The sequence below is a fragment of the Girardinichthys multiradiatus genome, chromosome 10, assembly GCF_021462225.1.
Source record: "Girardinichthys multiradiatus isolate DD_20200921_A chromosome 10, DD_fGirMul_XY1, whole genome shotgun sequence".
In the NCBI taxonomy this organism is placed as follows: Eukaryota; Metazoa; Chordata; class Actinopteri; order Cyprinodontiformes; family Goodeidae; genus Girardinichthys; species Girardinichthys multiradiatus.
Genome location: NC_061803.1, coordinates 33,331,755 through 33,351,101, shown reverse-complemented (window position 1 = coordinate 33,351,101; position 19,347 = coordinate 33,331,755). Strand labels below are relative to the sequence as shown.

Genomic DNA, 19,347 nt, shown 5'->3' with positions numbered 1-19,347 from the left:
CTACCGCCGGAAATACGCTCTCACTCTCACTTAGTGGAATTAACATTTATTTTCCTATTTGCTGCACACCGCAAATCACCTGTTGTTTAAATAATATCTGTCGGAGTTAGCTGCTGTTAAATACTAGAACACACAACATTTTAGCGTTAATATAAGATTTTCAAAGTAAGACTCATACAAACAGTCACACAAGCTTATGTTTACTATGTAGACAGAAGACACATCCCAGACAGGAAACGGGCAGGAAGAGAAGAAGGAAGACATGCGGCAAAGATCCGAAGGTCAGGAACTGAACCACAGACAGCTGTATCTAGGAGTAACGCTTGCACAACCGTAGGAGCATCAATTTGTACAAAATTTGTATTACAGAGATGTGGGCTTAATGACAATTACGTTTAATACCTGCTTAAAGGTTATTTTCAAAAGGTACTTTTAACTTCTGACAAACCAGCCAGATTGGAATGCATATTCTAATTTATTAAAAATGACTACATTTTCTTTTTTTTACATTTTCATAAAAAAGAACATGTTAAACATTATTTATACTCAGTAATCAACAGAAAGATCTGTAGTCACATTACACCAATTAAACCAAACCCTTCTAATTGCTAACCAGCATTTTGCATGTTTCCACTGGTATTTTGGCAATTTATCTTCGGTGATGAGCTCCAAATATTTTAGGCTGGATGGTCTTGTTTCCATCACCCTAATCAGATTCAAGTCTGGCTGGGCCACTCCAGGACATCAGCATTGTTTCCAATCAGAAGAAGTGTGTTTGTAATTGTAAAAGATTACTTTAAATCTGATGTATGAATAAATTCCTACCTGACTGTCCTTGGTCTAAAACTGTTTTCTCTCCAGTGTCCAAGAATCTTAACAAACTAATATAGACATAAAGTAAAAAAGTAGTTGAGCACAAACTACTGATATTGTGTAATTTATTTTTTTATAGACACTGCAGAGTCACATCCTGGCCATAGATTTGTTCAGTTTTGTTATTTGTGTCATTACTTTTTTGTAGCATTATCAATCCTGTTTGAGCACCATCGGGAAAGAAAAGGGAGCAGAGTGAAAAAAAATGGATGAAGGACTGTAGTCTCTGCATATGGAGCATCTGGCAGCACCACAGATTTGGACATTTTTTTTTAAATTAGGTACACATCAATAAAGTGCTATGGAATATTCATAGTATTTCACATAGTTGTTTAATTCTGATATCAAAGACAACATAATGGAGATGTTTGTTCTGTTTAACTCTCATTTACTGGTCTTCTCCGATGGTGTCAAATTATCTTTATAGTGACCATCAAAGTAATAAGTGATTTTCTTTTCCTAATCATGAACTAAGTGACAAAAAATTAATTACTGTAACTTGAGAAAGATATACTGCTCGTATGAGCCAGTTTAAAATTTGTCTATAATATTTCTCACATAACTTTTTTATGCAAGTTTGACCTCAAACAGAATAGGGTTTCTGCTCTCCATTCTCTAAATGCTCTGACCAGCAAAATAATTTTTGATACCTTAAAAACTATGTTCTTTATGACCCTCAGTTTACATTAAAAAGCCAGAATTTAAATTAGATGGATGGATGAAGCTTTGACTGATTTGATGACTGCTCATTATTCATTATAAACTCACAATATTTTGTGCAATGCTCCCCCTGCAAACGTTCCCTTTGCAATGATTATTAAGGAAAGCTTAAATTCAGCCTTGCTTTGATGAGAAGTTCAGTTAAAGCTACAATCATTATTTAAACAGAGATACCCCCCAGAAACCTGCTATAGTTGCAATGAAAGCTGGTTCTTAAAATAGGATTCAGGGAGTTAAATACAAATGCACAAGTTTGTCACGTTTGTTTTATTTTTTATTATTTTACCATGTGAAGGTTTGAGGCAAAAAAGCACAAAATTAACATTTTATTCTTAAAAAAGCATTTGGTTAATTAACAATGTGGGTTATGGGGCCACGCAAATTCACAATTTTTTACAACTTAAACATAATCATTTACTGTCAGTTAGGAATACAATAAATCATTTAAGGCGTGTTTACACCCCTTAAAACAGTTTCTTTAAAATTATTCAGAGTCAAACTATGTAGAAATTTAAAGCTGTTCATGAAAACGTGCATTTTCGTTCACTTAATGATGCACAATTTTGTGAATTAATTCCCAATAAAATACATAATTTAAGGTTGTAAAATGACAAAAATTTAAACTGGTTATGAATAATATTACAAGGCACTCTTAATTCCTCATGTCTTGGTGTAGTGGCTTGTGTAAAGTAAAACTTCAGGGATAGGAACCTTTAGTCGGGTGCTTTGTTGAAAAGGAAGGGGGAGCAAAATAATGGAGGAACTGAGGAAGCTGGTTTTTGGTTGTTTTTACAGATTTGCTTCTCTTGGCTTAATCTTCGGCGGTTTAAGAAGTTTAAACTATAGTTAATGGTATGACAAGGAGATGCCCGGCCAATTGAGAGAGAATGGTGGAGGCTAAATAAATCCAGAAGAACCCTGGATCTTCGTTGAAGGAGCGAACAGAGAGAGGCTGAGGGAGAAAACAAAGGTAAGCATGATGTGTCCTTTTTTCATGCTGGACTCACTGACGAACACACAGACAGGACCAGTGTATCAGAGCTCCCTGATGGATCTGAGTGATGTTCCATTTGTTATGATTTTTTTTGGTTTGTTCGATTTTAGAGGAACAGCAAAGCATATAGGGTGTGTAAAGAGCGATGCCTGATTAAAATCACGCCTAAATTAAATAAACCCCTGGTTCACAGCCCAGTTGTTGTTTAAATATATATGTGTATTTACAAAGGTTTTACTCAATATTTTTAGTTTAATTAAAGATGTTAAGTTTACCAGTAAAAATTTACGTGAACGTAACAAAACGCGCTCTGCTCTGCTGCGGTACGCCAATGAGTCCGCCATATTGGGAGGGGAAACAGCTAAAGTAAACCCGTTTAAGTCAACCGAGGAGCTGTGGTGTTAACTAGATTAATGGCGAATTATTATTGTTATATCAAAAATATCAGTTTACACAAATTTGTGTAAACGTTGTTTTTAATCAAATATTAAATGTAACGAATATTGTCTGTTAAAGAAAAAACATGTATCAGGTTCCTGCATGAAAAGCATTAAATCAAACAGTAAATAAAGGGATAACAAGATTATTCTCTTTTTTGGATTAAATCATCTGTCTCTATCCTTTCTTGGGTTTTTATAACGCTCAAAATAAAAGGTTTCAGGAAGCATGTTGTTTGCCGACACTTTACAGACAGAAAAAGGGGACATCTGATGCACTTAATGACCAGGAGGGATGGACTATTAATTTTGATGTAGTTAATGACCAGGAAAAATAATGAGCTATGGGAATATTATCAAGTGCACAGCTTTGAAACTGAACCTGCTGAACACTGAGCTGCTGGTGTTTCTGAAACTTGCTGCTGTCTTCAACTGCTAAAACTAACCAAAAACTTGAGAGTTCAGATAGCTCATTAGACAAATACTGGTTCAGTTATTGTTCATGTCATTTTGAGGGGGAAGTAGACACTTTGGTTTAATGGAAGTAAATGCAACTTTTGGGATGTTCGGTGCAATAAAAGCTCAATATAAACAAAGGGAATGTGTTTTGCTGCCAGACCTGTGCAATGAGTTGCTTCTCATTTCTTAAACAACCATGTTGAAAACACATCCCGTGGTTGTGGAAAAGATGTCAGTCTGTTTCAGAAGGGTCAAATCATTGGCATGCATCAAGCAGAGAAACATCTAAGGAGATTGCAGAAACTACAAATATTGGGTGAAGAACTGTCCAACACATTAAAAACTGGAAGAATAGTGGGGACCCATCATCTTCGAGGAAGAAATGTGGCTGGAAAAAAATCCTGAATGATCGCTATCGGCGATCACTTAAACGCTTGGAGAAATTAAATAGAAGAAAAACAACAGTAGAACTCCGGGCTATGTTTAATAGGGAAAGTAAGAGCATTTTCACTTGCATAATGTGAAGGGAACTCAAAGGATTGGGACTGAACAGCTGTGTAGCCTTAAGAAAACCACTAATCATTGAGGCTAACCGGAACAAATGCTTCAGTTTGCTAGGGAGCATAAAGATTGGACTCTGGAGCAATCGAAGAAAGTCATATGGTCTGATGAGTCCAGATTTAACCTGTTCCAGAGTGATGGGCGCATCAGGGTAAGAAGAGAGGCAGGTGAAGTGATTCACCCATCATGCCTAGTGTCTACTGTACAATCCTGTGGGAGCAGTGCTATGATCTGGAGTTGCTGCAGTTGGTCAGGTCTGGGTTCAGCAACAGTATGTGTTCAAAGAATGAGGTCAGCTGACTACCTGAATATACTGAATGACCAGATTATTCCATCAATGGATCATTTCTTCCATGATGGCACAGGCATATTCCAAGATGACAATGCTAGGATTCATCGGGATCGATTTGTGAAAGAGTGGTTCAGGGAGCATGAGACATCATTCTCACACATGGATTGGCCACCACAGAGTCCAGACCTTAACCCCATTAGGATTCTTTGGGAGAAGGCTTTGTGCAGCGGTCAGACTCTACCATCATCAATGTAAGTTCTTGGTGAAAAATAAATGCAACACTGGGTGTAAATAAATCTTGTGACATTGTAGAAGCTTATCGAAACAATGCCACAGCGCATGTGTGCCGTAATCAAAGGTCCAACGAAATATAAGTGTGTGACCTTTTTTTTTTTTTTTCGCCAGACAGTGTAGCTGTCAGTCAGTGCTTGGCAAAGCTGTATAGGAGAACCTTAAAGTAACCGGAAAAATGTCTGTCACATCAGCCTGCCTCCACTGAACTGGGTTTTGACACATAGTGTAACAACCCCTCCGAATTTCCAGAATATTTATTTGGGCATCATACCCCAATTTTATTTTATATTTATATTAAATAAAGTAGCCCATTTCATAGATTACATCATATAACTATACTCTTTCCATACAGGTAAGAGGCTACACAGTAAATTATTTCCCCTGTTTTATAGATCCTGCACCCTGCAAATTTCATTTTAACTTTAAATAAAAAAATATAAATACTACTAATACTACATTAAGAAGGTAATTACCTTAAATAGTGAGATGTTCATATATCTCCTGATGCTCCTCTATATAATCTCGAAAATCAACAGAAGCAACATCATATTATAGTTTAATTTGTCTGCCTTGATATTTAATCACTGGAAAGTCACAATAAACATGTTTGCTTATTTTACTGCTTTACTGTGACAAACAGCCCAGATGTTCTGACTCCAATCAGACCGGAGCATCAGGAGTGTTTGGACGCTATGCAAGGCTAAGTCCCCACATGTGTTCAATCCATCTAGAGCCTTTTGTATGGTCTCTGTTTTTTTTTTTTTTTTTTGTCAATCTAGAGAGCTGCTTTTGTTGAAACCTGTGTAGTTTCAGAGAATGACATACTTACAACGCCCATCTTAAAAATTTATAAATGGATGCTTTCAGTGTAAATAAAATTGCAGATAATATAACATAAATTAGTTTCCAGCTTCACTGACCCCTCCCAGCGTGTGAGAATGTAACATGATTTATTTTAGATGTCTGTAACTGTGTAATGCAGCCTTTATATTCTGTCTGTTACTGTTTGTTTCTACAGCTGAGAAAAAACCTCTCAACACATCAACTCCAGAGGAGAGAAAACCTTTTTAAAGCTCAGTCCAGACAGGATCTGCTTTTAATGTTCCTGCTGAAACAAACAGGTAAGACATTAGTGAAATTATTTTGTTATTTCTTGTGCAAATCAAAAGTTTTAGATTAATTAAATACTTTATTGTATCTCCATGCTTGAGAAATACATAAACTGCTAAACTCATTCTTTAGAAATAAACATTCAGAATTGTTAGCATTGACAATATTTTTGCATGTAGAGCTTTGTTGCTCTGTTTGCATTTTGATTTTTCTGTTATTCCTTGTAATTTAGAAAGCGTTACTCTGTTGCTTACGTAAAAATAAATGTAAAGAAATTTTACGTGTATTTTATTTTATTTTTTTCAGGCGGAGAGAAAAGCCTAAAGAGAGAGCAAAAGAGGTCTGTTGGGCATAGGAAAGGAAGGAGGAATGAAATACAGTAGGAAGGATGGAAAGTAAGGGCAGAAGGGCTAGAGATAGGATGCAATGAAAAAAGGAGAAACAGAAAAAGGAAAGAAAGAAGGGATTGACACAAAGTTAACAGTGAGGGACGAAGGACAACATTTAGACAATGGGATAAGGAAAATAAAGTATGCAAATGTAAATATTTCTCCTTACCCTTATTTTCCTTTTCCGTTCCTAGCCAGACCTGGAAAATAGTGAAATCAAATTCCAGGCTTTTCCAGAATTTCCCTGACTGTATAGGAACCTCGGATTAGATTATTTTTTCCAGACAGCCTTACTAAAACAGCAGCAGTGGATACATCATAAAGTCTAAACTTTAAAATATCCTCAAATATGTAGAAGACATACTCAGGTGGAGCGAGGATGTCTGATACGATGAAGGTTGAAGTAGAAAACCTTGGAGGGTTCAGTCTGGAGCTCCCCATACCTACAGCATCCACATCACAAGTGGAGCAGACACCAGACAGGAAGGATCTCAGTAAGTCACACACATTTAAGCTATGAATCCTTGCTCTCCTCACAATTTAGTTTGGTTATTATTTTTTAGCTCAGGATTCGATTCATCTTCATCATGCATCTTGATGTACTGCCTGCTCTAATTATGGTAACACATGAATCTATTGGGTGCTTCAAAAAAAGACAGCTGTCTTCTCTATAAAAACCTAATCTTTTTAGTACTATTATAACATCACAGCAGTCAGTGGGCTCGTGAATCTAAGAACTCCATGTAGCAGCTCCTCAGTTAGCAAAAGAGTGGAGCAGGTTATACTCTGACACTCTTTCAATTTAAAAAACACTAACACATTTTTATAAATAGGAAAATAAATTCTAGATTTCGTTTGGAAGGTGTTGTGGAATTTTCTTATCAAAGTGGGTAGAAGTTGACTCATAACAAGAGAAAATCCGGACTTTGTCTTATAAGTTTTATTCAAAGGCATTCAGCGTTTGAAGACCCTGACACTGAGGTTAGTCAGTGAAACAGAGCCCCGATCAACATTTACACACAGTATTTATACCAGAACATGACAGTGTTATCTCAACACTTCAAAGAGTCTGTGTTTTATGACCCCAGACCCTTCTCGGGTTCAGAGGTGACTAGGTTACCTAGGAACAACCATCTACTCTCCCTGAGGCATCACCCTAACAAATGCCCTTAACCATTAAACCTCTGATAATGGCTTTTACAGCTTCCTTCACTAACACAGATGTTCACTGGAGTGAGGTAAACCAAAGGTCATACACTGTGGAATGCTTACTGCAAGAATTTCCATCACACTCCTTTCTTCTGATTACAAGATAATCACAACTAAAGGAAAATTCTTCAAAACCATCACCCCTCTCAGCTAACAGATAATCCAAAGCCATTCTAGATTGCAAACTCATCGTTCTAATAGCTTAGGCTGATTGAAGTATAAGTTGTGACCGTAGGTAGTAAGTGAGCTAGATAATGTACTCCAGACCAAGTAGCAGGCAGATACAGATATGATCTATTTCCACACATCCAACCCATGTTCTTAGGACACGAAAACCCATCTCTACTAGGAAAAGTAACAAGAACCCTGGTTAATTTACCTGCCATGCCATACAATTAACCTCCATCCGGTAAGGCTGTAAGATTAAGAGTTAACACAAAGGGATCTGGAGCCAAAGATTCTGAAATAGTATAAGGATCAGTCCTGACAGGACAAGGTCTAGATGTATTAATGTGGGTCAAGGCACATGAAACTGGTATAATAGTTTTACAACCCTCCGTCTTTCCAAGGAAATAAGGTGTACTTTCCTCCTGTGTAATACAAATATCTGGATCTTTAATCGGATTTCTAATACCCCGAATTCTATAAAGAGTTCCTGTAGACGCACACGTTAAATTAATTTCACTAGAAAATCTACTAACATTTCTGCTTTTTCTTACAGTATAATTCCTCACAGTTTTGATGCATAAGTTGCCACCATACATTATCAGTATGATCATAGTAGTCAGAAAAGTGATGAATCTCTCTTCGAATCCACTGATGAATATTATTAGTCAGATTAGCCTTACATTGTCTTTGTTGTACCTTTTCCCAAAATGAACACAAGAGTTATAAAAATACTTGCAATACCAATCATTAGCATCAGAACAAACCATCTTCCATATAGCTGCATCGTGACCTTGAAGTGGAATGTCCTTTCTTCTGGTACTGAAAGCAAACAGTTTTTTTTTCAAAGAAAACAAATTATAAACACAACTTAAAAAACAAAAAAAACAAAAAATCCTGCTGTCTCTCCTGAGTGGCTTCAAGCTGCCCTGTTACCAGTCTGGTACAGGTGGGCGGTCGTAGGAAGCTCCTCTAGAAATATGTTTAGAAACAGGAACTCTAACCTGCTGGAAGTTAGGCTTCCATAGTCCAACTAAACAACGGTGGAAATGAACACATTCAAATTTGTAATAATACCATAATGATAAATATCAAGCAATAAACATAAAAGTTAGATAAAAGCATCCGAGATTTCCTCCTCAGAGTCAGTCTCGCTGTCAAAGTGGGAGGAAATAATCTCTCACTGTGGTGTGTGTGCAGTGAGGCAAATGACCTTATAATTTCTAACTTTCAGGCAATGCGATGGCCTTAAGTAGATTCTGAAATAACGTTGCACTGCCCAAGGGATTATTGTGCCCTTGTAAGAACTATGTTCTTCAACCACCCCTTCAATCACTCGCCAGTGATCAGCTTACAGTTCTTTGTCTTGTGGTGGTCCGCTGTCCTCACACCTTTCAGCCGTGGATGATCCAGTTAGAAGATGACTTGTGTCCTGGAAGCCAGATGAAGCTGGAGGAGCTGGTGCTTTCCTGCAGCTTTCCTGGGTGTCTAGTAGGATCTGATATGGGCCATTCCAGCCCTGGACTTCCTGTGTTTTCTCCTAAATTCTCTGAGCAGAATCCAGTCGCCAGGAATAAAGGACTGGAGGGTGGAAGTGGCTGTTTCTGGTAATGCAGCCTTCACCGTCTGTGAAACTTGAGAAAACACAGTGGACAGGTTTTGACAGTAAAACAACATCCTATCTTCACACAAAGATGTGGAAGAAAATGATCTCGGCAATATCCCCATGTCCAAATTAGGAGACCTGCCACACAGCACTTCAAAAGGACTGAGATTTACCTGTGTCCTTTGTCTCAATCTCATATAAGTGAGAACAATAGGTAGAACCTTCACAACACTTGGCTAATTTTCAATTCAAAGTCCCATTCTCAAACCTAAGTGCTTAACTACATGAACTTCATCAAAACATCCAACAAAATCAAAAGAATTGATCTTCTGACTTCACCTGATATACTAGCAATGACCATCAGCTAAATATTCTGAATATCAAAAATGTGACATGATGTTTGAGGAAGGTCTGATTACAGGTCAACATTTCATAGTTTCAGAATACCCAAAAATAATTTCAAAAATGGTCTAATCTGTGGAGATATAAAATTTCACAAAAAATCAACACCATAATTTCAGAGAGGTTTTCAGAATGTGGTCTCAGGGAGCTATGCACCATTTATATAAACAAAGTACAACGTCTCTCTCGCATTGTCACTAAGTCCTCACTGGAGGTATGAGCTACCCTTTTTCCCATGAGTGCAAAAACTTTTGGAACCCCATGTTGCTTTATTTTGACATTCCCCTCTTCTGGTGCAGGGTCCAACCCATGCGACAATCCAGCAAAAAGTTTGTACAAAAATGTTCTAGTAACCAAGATCACATTACATAGAACCAAAGAAATGAATTCTGACATAACTATGTGTCACTATGAATTTAACGAAAGCAACATAAAGAAAATCCAGATGTTTTTAACTGCAATTCAGTTCCATTAACAACTAAACACAAACTTTAGTTATTCAGTTCATCAATGTCTCACTTAGAAATTAGTCACATATCATCCTGATTTGTCTTGTATAAAGATGAGTATTAAATTAATGGACATCTAATGTAATTCAGATGCATAAACACTACAAATTCGAATCTAATAAATAATTCCCACCAAGTATAAAGTCATGACTCAGATTCTTTATCAAAAATATATTCCTTACTTTTGGCATATCTTGAACTGTCAGCTAGCTTAATGGCACCAGGGAAAACTTTCAATCTAATAAATCACCAATGATTCTGTATGCAAAACAAATTCTTCAAACTAGTTTAAACTATTTCATTAACCTTTTAACAATAAAACACTTAAATCTAAAAGTCATGCTACATCCTTAATCATTATACAAAAAAAAAACATGTTTTTAAGGCAACAATCACTACAAGCATTTTGATTCTATTGTCTCTTAAACAGTGTTAAAACTCAGGAATGGAGGTGCTGAGCGTTACCATGACAACAAAGGCATGAACCAACCTGGTAGGTGGGTGGGGTCAGGCAGAACTAACCTTTGATTGACAGCCTATGGGCGGACCCACAGTTTCTTCATCCCATCCCATATTAGTGAACCTTAAACTGCAAAACTGTTAACATGCACCTACCTCAGAAACAAGCTGCTTATTAACTCTCCTGAAAACTCAAAGTTTAATCAATCTGGGATTTAGAAACATTATTCTAAACATGGATTATTGTTTCATGCAACATATAATCAAACATTCATTCCATCAAAACAAAGACAAAACATCAGAGACAAACAAATGACCAAATTTGAAGCTTCAAGAATTCAAAGAAATTTTTAACAATCCTGAGAGTTATTGTTATAGTTCTCTTTTTGTTTGGCTCAATTTGATCGCAGCTGCATTGCAGAATTTCAAGTTAAATGCAAAGAAGTATTTTTAATTTAATTCAATTCAAATTCAAATATACTTTATTGATCCCCGAGGGGAAATTAGAAAAGTCAGCGTTGACATTTTTATGGTATACCCAAACTAAACAAAACTGCAGTGTTTGACTTAATCAGAAATTAAGATAAGAAGCTTGTCTCCAAACTGGACTTTTTCTCATTTTCATTAATTTGGGCTATTTAAATTTTGAGAGTTGGGGAGAACTTATTACTAGAACCCCTCTTTAATAATCCAAATGCTGATAAATGTTCCAATATTTTATCTCTTAGTAATCTGAAATTACCTTGTGTACCTTTGTACTCCTATGTATTCCTTTAATCTTTAAACCCTAAGAAATCAAACAAGGAGACTTGAGTTTGAGCCGACCATCCTCTTACTGTTAAGAGGGCCTTTATTTCTTTTCTTTTCCTAAAATGAAGGATTTTACTTGTCTTTATTCCGTTATACAAGTCCTATCCTTGGTTCCAAAACTAAACTCTTCAACCCCAATCTGTGTTCCCCAGAGTAGAAATTTTTGAGTATTATTGCATTTCAAAGCCACCAAATGACTGGAACTCATCATTGGCTTAGATCTGTTTTAATAGGTAATCGGTCTACCTTTAATTAAGTATTATAATTTTATGGACCCAAAATCTATGGCTTACGGGCTTCAGGAGTCCAGGAACTACAATTTCAGTACTACTGCATTGAACAATGGTGTTAACTTTCTGCAGAGATTGAAGGATTGGCTAAATATATTGTTTTTGCTTGGACAATAATCAGATTTAAAATTATTAGTTCACAGCTCCTAATTTACCTCAGATCATATTTGCTTCTAACCCAGTTCATAAGAAGCTTCAGACAAATATTATGCTAAAAAAACAAAAACAAAACAAAAAAACAGATCTGTTTTAAAATAAAGAAAAAGCATCCTTAAAAAAACTTGTTACTGTGGTGGAAAATAACTCCACGGTTCTGAAGGCCTTTTCATGCAGTCTTTTAGGAAACATGAGATTAGTTTAATTTTTGTGTGGTACCACTGTCCAATCAGATTCTTTCTAAATAACCCCATTTTACATTCTCATTTTAAAGGTTTGTTTTTACCAAGGGAAATGTGTTTAACAAAACCAATTACTCTCAAAAGTTTTAAAAGTTTTAGCCAGTGATATCTTAGAAAACAACAAGTGTTTTAATATTTCTATGCAACACAGAACTGATTAGGTTTCTCTTTCCTTCTCCAAAGGGAGAAAAAAGGAAACTGCAGAACCAAACCTTTCATAGTTTTTGTCAAGACCTGATATAAGGTACAGTGTAAATCAACACACTGCATGAATCAGAAGAGGGAAGAAAAACCTAATATAACCTCTTCCCAGCAGCTGCTGTGAAAAACAATGAATTTGTTCCATAAGAGTCAGTTAGCACTTGCGGACAAAAACTGCACCAAACTGGAAGTACTGTGTCAGAAACTGTATGAAGACCATCTGCAGTAAAAACTACGCCTGTTTTAATGAGGTCTCTACCCATTAGATTTATGGGATACAAACTCTGACAACAGAAAATAATACCTGAAGGAGAAACCCATCAGGTTTTACGCATGCGCTGGGTTTTAAAAATACTCCTTCATGAGATCTGTCCTGAGAATAACATAGAAACACTTGGTTACTGCTGAGTTTTGGAGATGTTGTAACTTCCTCTGCATTTTCATAACTTTTAATAACTATAATAATTGACCCTGAATATTCCACGACGTAAGAGAACTTGCTTCTCTGAAAGAATTAACTGGAAAGTATCAAATGAGCTAAGTTATCACCCTTTTAAAGATACTTTTCTAACCCTAAAATAATATTTTAACCCGCTATATCTGTCAACGTCAAGCAAGCGTCACATGAGCAGCGGTTAATAAGCGTTCTTCGTTGCAGAAAATAGGAAAAGATTTATGCAAATGTGTGTGTGTTTGTACGTTACCCCCATCAGTTTCTTAATCGCTCCAGAGTCAGACTGTCAGGCACACAGTTCTCTATCAGTCCAAAAAAAAAAAAAAAAACAACCAGGCCCTTCCCAGGTCTGTTGGTGAGACATTCACTCATTTTTTGTCCACTTTAACTTCTCCAGGAGGGAGAAAGAAGAAACTTTGCTCCGGTTTCTCTTCTGCCCGCATAAGATGCTTTCAATATAAATCCAGTGTATCGCTCTTCTGGCTCTTGCAAACAGCATGGATCGTTGTCCATCTCAGTGGGTCCAGACTTCTTCTGAGTTTTGTTTTGTTTTTCTTGTAGAAAGTCACACTGCGATTTTCAGCATGCAGGAAGGCAGATCTCTCTCTTTCAGGCCGTGCTGGAGAAGCATCTCTGGCGGAGTAGCCATGGAGAAGGGCAGGTTTCTAAAATCCAGACTCAAAAACGCAGATGTTGAACTCAAATCCCATATATGTGTGTATATGTGTGTGAGAGAGGCAGAAGAAAAGTTTAGTATAGGTTCAGATTTTGCACAAATAAATATTATCAGTCAGTCAGTCAGTTGTCGCCCTGCCTGTCACTTCCTTCCACAACATGCACTATAATCCTTTCTAAAACAACTTTCTTTTCGCATCTCTAATGTCCCTTTTCACTTTTACCTTCTTTCCCGACTGATCGCAATATTTAAGACAAACAAAACTTCCTTCAGGAAAGTTTTAACTCTTTAACCCCTTAATTGATGCACTCTGCTTTTTAATCTTTTCTTATGTTTTTTTTATTTATTTTTCCATCAACTGTTTTACTTGAAACTTTTTAAACTTTTTAACTTATTTACACTCAAACTTCCACGCTGTGAAAAACCAAACTTATCTTCCAAATTAAAGCACATTTAACACAATCATCCCCACTTTTTCCTTTCATTATTAAACTTCTTATAATAACAGAATTAATTTGAATTTCTGTTAAATGTGGACCACCAACAGAGTTCAGTATAGTAAAGAAAAATGTTCAGGTAATTTCATGTTGGCTGATCATGTTTCTCTGCTGTATGTCTGTTTTTTAGCATTACTTGAAGATGCCCAACAGCAGACTGTAATCAAGGAAGAGGTTTCCTGGAACACTAATTTGGACCAGCACAGTGCAGAAGTGGTTCAGATAAAACAGGAAAAGGAGGAACTTTGGATCAGTCAGGAGGAAAAGCAGGTTAATGAGGAACTGGAGACGGATGTCAATGAATTCCCCTTTACAGTTGTTACTGTGAAAAGTGAAGATGAAGAAAAACCTCAGTTCTCAAAGCTTCTTCAAATCAAACCTGAAGACAGCAGAGAACCAGAACTTCCAACCAGAAGGTCAATCGAACCGATAAAAACAGAACCTGATGAAGAGGACTATGGAGGACCAGAATCCGCTAAATATTCAGATCAGCCTGGTCATGCACAGCCAAAGACAGATGAAATGGCTTTAGACTCGCCCAACTCTGTTAAAACAGAAGCAAGTGATGATGAATACTGGCAGAAATCTTCTGATTCTGAACTTGAAACTAAAGATGAAGACTATGATCCATGTGCACCAGTATCAAGTGAAAATGATGATGTTAGAGGAAACTTTGTAAAAATGACGTTCAGCTGCTCTGTGTGCAATAAGCAGTTTGATTCAAAGTTCAATCTAAAAACACACATTCGAGTGCACACAGGAGAGAAACCTTTTGGCTGTGAAGACTGTGGGAAACGATTTACCCAAAATGCAAATCTCCTCAGACACAGACTCATCCACACAGGAGAGAAACCTTTTGTTTGTGATGTTTGTGGTAAAAGATTTAGTCAGAGTTCAGCACTCAAAACACACATGACTGTCCACACAGGAGAGAAACCACTTAGCTGCTATGTTTGTGGTAAAAGACTTGCTACAACCTCGAATCTTAGAGCACACCTGAGCGTACATACTGGGGAGAAACCATTCAACTGTGATGTGTGTGGTAAAAGATTTAATAAAAAAGCAAATCTCCGGGCACATTTAACACTCCATACAGGAAAGAAACCGTTTAGCTGTCATATTTGTGATAAAAGATTTACTCAAAGTTCTATTCTCAGGAGACACATGGACAGCCACACAGGAGAAAGGCCATATAACTGTGATGTTTGTGGTCAAAGATTTAATACAACTGAAAATCTTGAGGAGCACATGAACACCCACATCAAACCAACTAGCTGTGACGTTTGTGGTAAAATGTTTACTAAAACTGCAAATCGTCTGGCACACATGAGCACCCACACCGGAGAAAAACCATTTGGCTGTGATATTTGTGCCAAACGATTTACTCAGAATTCAACGCTCAGGAGGCATATGAATGTCCACACAGGAGAGAAGCTGTTTGGCTGCAGTGTTTGCGGTAAAAGGTTTACTCAAAACTCAACTCTCAGTCGACACATGAGTGTCCACCCAGGGGAAAAGCAATTTAGCTGTGACGTTTGTAGTCAAAGATTTGGTACAACAGCAGATCTCAGAGCACACATGAGTACCCACGAAGGAGAAAAACCATATAGCTGCAATAACTGTGGCAAAAGATTTATTCGAATTGCAAACATGAAGAAACACACGTGCATCCAAAGAGAGAAACTGTCAATTTCATGATCAGGATGCTGTTTAACTCTTTACTTAATGTTAAATATCCAGATTTGGCCAATGGTGTGCCATTTCAAGTTTCTTATGTACAAAATATATTGATTATTTGTTTCCAGTAGTGAGGAAAATACACTTGTTTGAGTTGATGCAATCTGAATAGAGAAATGCTACAAAACATATTTGCCCAAGAAGATAATCAGTCCCTGCTATCAGACACCTCTTATACTTTTAACTTGACACTGTTAACGTTTATTTTGCTTTGGCATCTAAAACCCTTAAACCAAATCAAATAAAGTGTCTTCTTTTTAAAAAAAAATCTATGATATTGAACTGGTGGATACTAATCTGTTTTCTACAAAAATTCAGTCCTGTGCAGGGCTGTGAGCATTAATGGACTGTAGTCATATTTCTCATTCTGAGAGTCATATAGCTTAGTAAAAAAAAAAAAAAGGGTAACACCATCAATTTACTTAAACAGTGAGATGGTGTTCCGCATTCAAACAGATAAAGTCCTCCGGGCCTCTTTTTCTGAGTTTTTATTCAAATTGGCAACACTGGATTTCAGTTTTAACCAAGCTATTTCAGTGGATATATAAAAAAGATGCTTCAAAAATGCTGGACTGCGTATATGCCATTGTCTATTTCTTTTTATCTGAATTGACAGATGGCTGTTAGGCTGTTGATTTTAAATTTCCTCAGTATATGAAACTTCATCTATGGTTGCAATCAGAAATATTTAATCCCCTTACCACAAAAGCCACTTTACTGATGTGAATGAAGCAAAACATATTTATCGATGCATGTATATTTACTTGTTATTTTGGTTTGTGCAAGTGTAGTATTGTTAAACCCTCAGGGTCTGTACTTTAAGAAGCATCCTTTAGATGCATTGTGGTGCTGACAAGTATCTTACACATCTCGATCTTGATGAGAACCTTTGCTTTTCTTCTCATGAAGAAAACCTTCTACTGTAGCTCAGTGGTGTTTGATGGCACCCCTGCTTTAGCTGCCTCCTTCAAATCCAACCAAAAATATAAAATTGTTTTATTCTGGTGATTTATAGGGACACTTGGATTGTTTCAGGATCTTCTTCTCAATCAAGTGCTGGCTAACTTGGAGCTGTACCTGGGATCATTGTCTTGCAATGATCACCAAGTTTTAATTGTTACCAGAAGGGATACCATGCTGATATCGCCTGGTATTTGATCAGGATTGCCAATTCAGTGACTGACCTTCATGCTAGACCATGGGGATGGTAATCTTCTGGTCATGAGTTCATTTGTTCACAGAACTGTGTCTCAATGCTCTGAGGTCTTATCCAAACCCCCTTGTCATTTCAGTTCACTTTTAATGTTCCTAGTGGTCAAGAATAGAGTGCATCATTGGGTATGGCCATGAACCTGTTTAATCTGGTTCCAGAAAGCTCGTGTACTAGCCTGCATGCAGTCATTCTTAAGATGGAGCCATACTACACAACTTTTCCAGTATGTTCAGACTTTAAAATGACTTGGAGTACACACTAAAAGAATGGTTTCTGTAGATTTTTGTATGAAAGCTAAAGAAGTGGAGAACCTGCAAACACTAGTTTCCTTAATGTAGTCAGAAATATATTGAGAAAAAAACTGCAGCTGTGTTGTTTCATCTTAACCTTCATAAAAAGACCAGATTGGTTCTATAATACCGAAGCTGGATTTACTGGTTATCCTGGCAGCACAAACCACTCTACCTTCTTTGATTGGCACAATTGTCATTATTTTTGGATCAGTCCGATGACCATGATGCGGTCTGCGAACTGAGAGACCTTGGCTGCTGGGTCTGTGGAGGTGCAGTCTATGGTGTAATGGGAAAAAAAAACGGTGGAGAGAGGACACAACCCTGAGGGGTGCTAGTGCTCCTGTCTGTCTGCCAGGAAGGCGGAAGGCAGGGGGCCGCCACATAGATAAATCTATCCAGGTTCAGCCACAGAAGAGGCAAACCCAAATGCTTGTGGAGCAACAGAGAGGCTAGTCATCAGTGTGAAATACATGTTCTTTTTCTTTTGAGTTTCCTTCTCAGCTCTTAACAGCTATATGTTCTTCACAGAAAAAAAAAAAATTAAACCTTGTTGCAAAGGTCACAGACAATCTGATCAATTAAAAGATTCCCAGTGTCAGAAATGAGTTTTCTCTATGACTCCTGTATTTTTTTTATTCGTACATACTTTACTGTTGGTGTCTTGTCTGTAAAGCTCATAGGATATAAGCATTTTTGTATAAATAAAGATACGAAGGTGTAGATTTTGTATTTGAAAATTCTTAACTCCTCCAAGAGATCCAAAAGGTTTTTAAAAAAACACAGCTTCTGTTCGGTATATTTGTTAAATTTCCAGTCAGGGGTTAAGGAGTTTTGAAGAAAAGCTACCAAATGCTTTTGGTAGCTTCAGGTGACTGAAAGCTGCAGCTAAAGAAAACCTGCAGACACATCTCTGAGTGGCAAACAAGGACTGTGAGTAAAATAGTCTGAGAGGAAGTAAAGATGTCCTGGAAGAGAAACCTTTTATCAGATTGCCCCCAGAGGGCTCAGTTTGATGTCCCCCAAACCCGCAGCATTTACAACAGAACTGGAGCAGACACCAGACAGGAAAGCTTTTAGTAAGTGACAGATATTTGTTTCTCTCTGTAATTTATTTTGGACAAAAAGCGAATGTGGCTTCAGTTTAGTTGCTGTAATGATAAATACTATGGAGCAAAGTTATTCTCATCAAAGTCACAAATTTATATTAAATGTTTTACAACAATCTGCACATAAGTTTTATTTAATGCAAATATGGATAATTATCCAAATACAAATGTATGAGACTGAACACATTTATAACAACGTTTAAGTAACACATTTTAAACAAAATTCACCCTCTTAAAAATAAAAATGATCAGCTGAGTGATCAAAAAGGGTTGATCTGATGATGTAATTGGATACTGCTAGGTAAAAGCCTGTCTCTCCTGTGTGGACTGTTCTGACGTTTTGTTGTTTTGCTTCTGTTTTACTGGTTTATATTAGCTACATCGCTAAAGAGGTATTTTTCTCAGCATAAATAATTTTCACCCAATTCAGGTGATGTGGTTTCTCTCTGATCTGAGTTTCTCTCTTCGGTTTCAGCCTCAGCATCTGAAAAATATATTTGCATAAGCATCCTCTGTGTCATCTGCATGTATTGTGACTTCAGTTTCAAAAATTACTCATCAGTGTTTGGGTGTAAGTGAGTGTTTGGATTTGGGGTTCCTGTCTTTCGCAGTCTTTTACAACAGCTTCAGTTTTTATCTGTTCTGTTCAGCAGTGCTGCTGGTTGGAGATTTTTTTCTCTCTTTTGTCTTCAGTTGAGAGCTGATAACTCAGGGTTTTCTTCATCTTCACAGGAACATAAGTTGACCTGCAGATATCAGTATCTTTCTGCTTATTAAGCAACTCTGCCTCCTGAGGGCGGATACCTGGGCTTTGTAGTTTTGGTACAGTGTAAAACACCTCAATCACTCAGCCATCTATCACTAGTGCATTTCTTACAAGAAACAAAGGAGCAAACGAGAAGTAAAAATTATGCATGACTTACAGAGTAACTGTAATTTAGGACCTACACAGTACCCATGCTAAAGTCCCTTACAAAAGTCTTTACAAAAATGTAACTAAAATGTTAGTTTAGATTTTTTAAATGAGGTTCTGTGGGATATCAATAATAGTTCCCTTACCTGAATTAGAAAGATGTCAAATCACCGTGAGTTTGTTGGAAAGTAAATAAATGATAGAAAGCACAGGAACATACCATCTTTAATATTGCTACACAACTAACACAATATTGAGATGTTTGATTATAGCGGACGGA

At 37.0% G+C, this 19,347-nt stretch overlaps 1 protein-coding gene across 2 annotated transcripts; it reads left to right on the top strand.

Moving 5' to 3' along the window:
* Window positions 1–205: 205 nt before the first annotated feature.
* LOC124874650 (gastrula zinc finger protein XlCGF57.1-like) lies at window positions 206–18,662 on the top strand. 2 transcript variants are annotated; one of them, XM_047376098.1, is made up of 5 exons: window positions 206–281; window positions 2,389–2,563; window positions 5,649–5,751; window positions 6,047–6,623; window positions 13,936–18,662. In XM_047376098.1, exons 4-5 carry the CDS (start codon window positions 6,509–6,511, stop codon window positions 15,501–15,503), a joined length of 1,683 nt encoding a protein of 560 aa, XP_047232054.1. In that variant the 5' UTR covers window positions 206–281; window positions 2,389–2,563; window positions 5,649–5,751; window positions 6,047–6,508; the 3' UTR covers window positions 15,504–18,662. The 2 variants fall into 2 exon arrangements, with proteins under 2 accessions (XP_047232054.1, XP_047232053.1); XM_047376097.1 differs by lacking the exon at window positions 206–281 and having other exon boundaries at window positions 2,326–2,563.
* The last annotated feature ends 685 nt before the right edge of the window (window positions 18,663–19,347 follow it).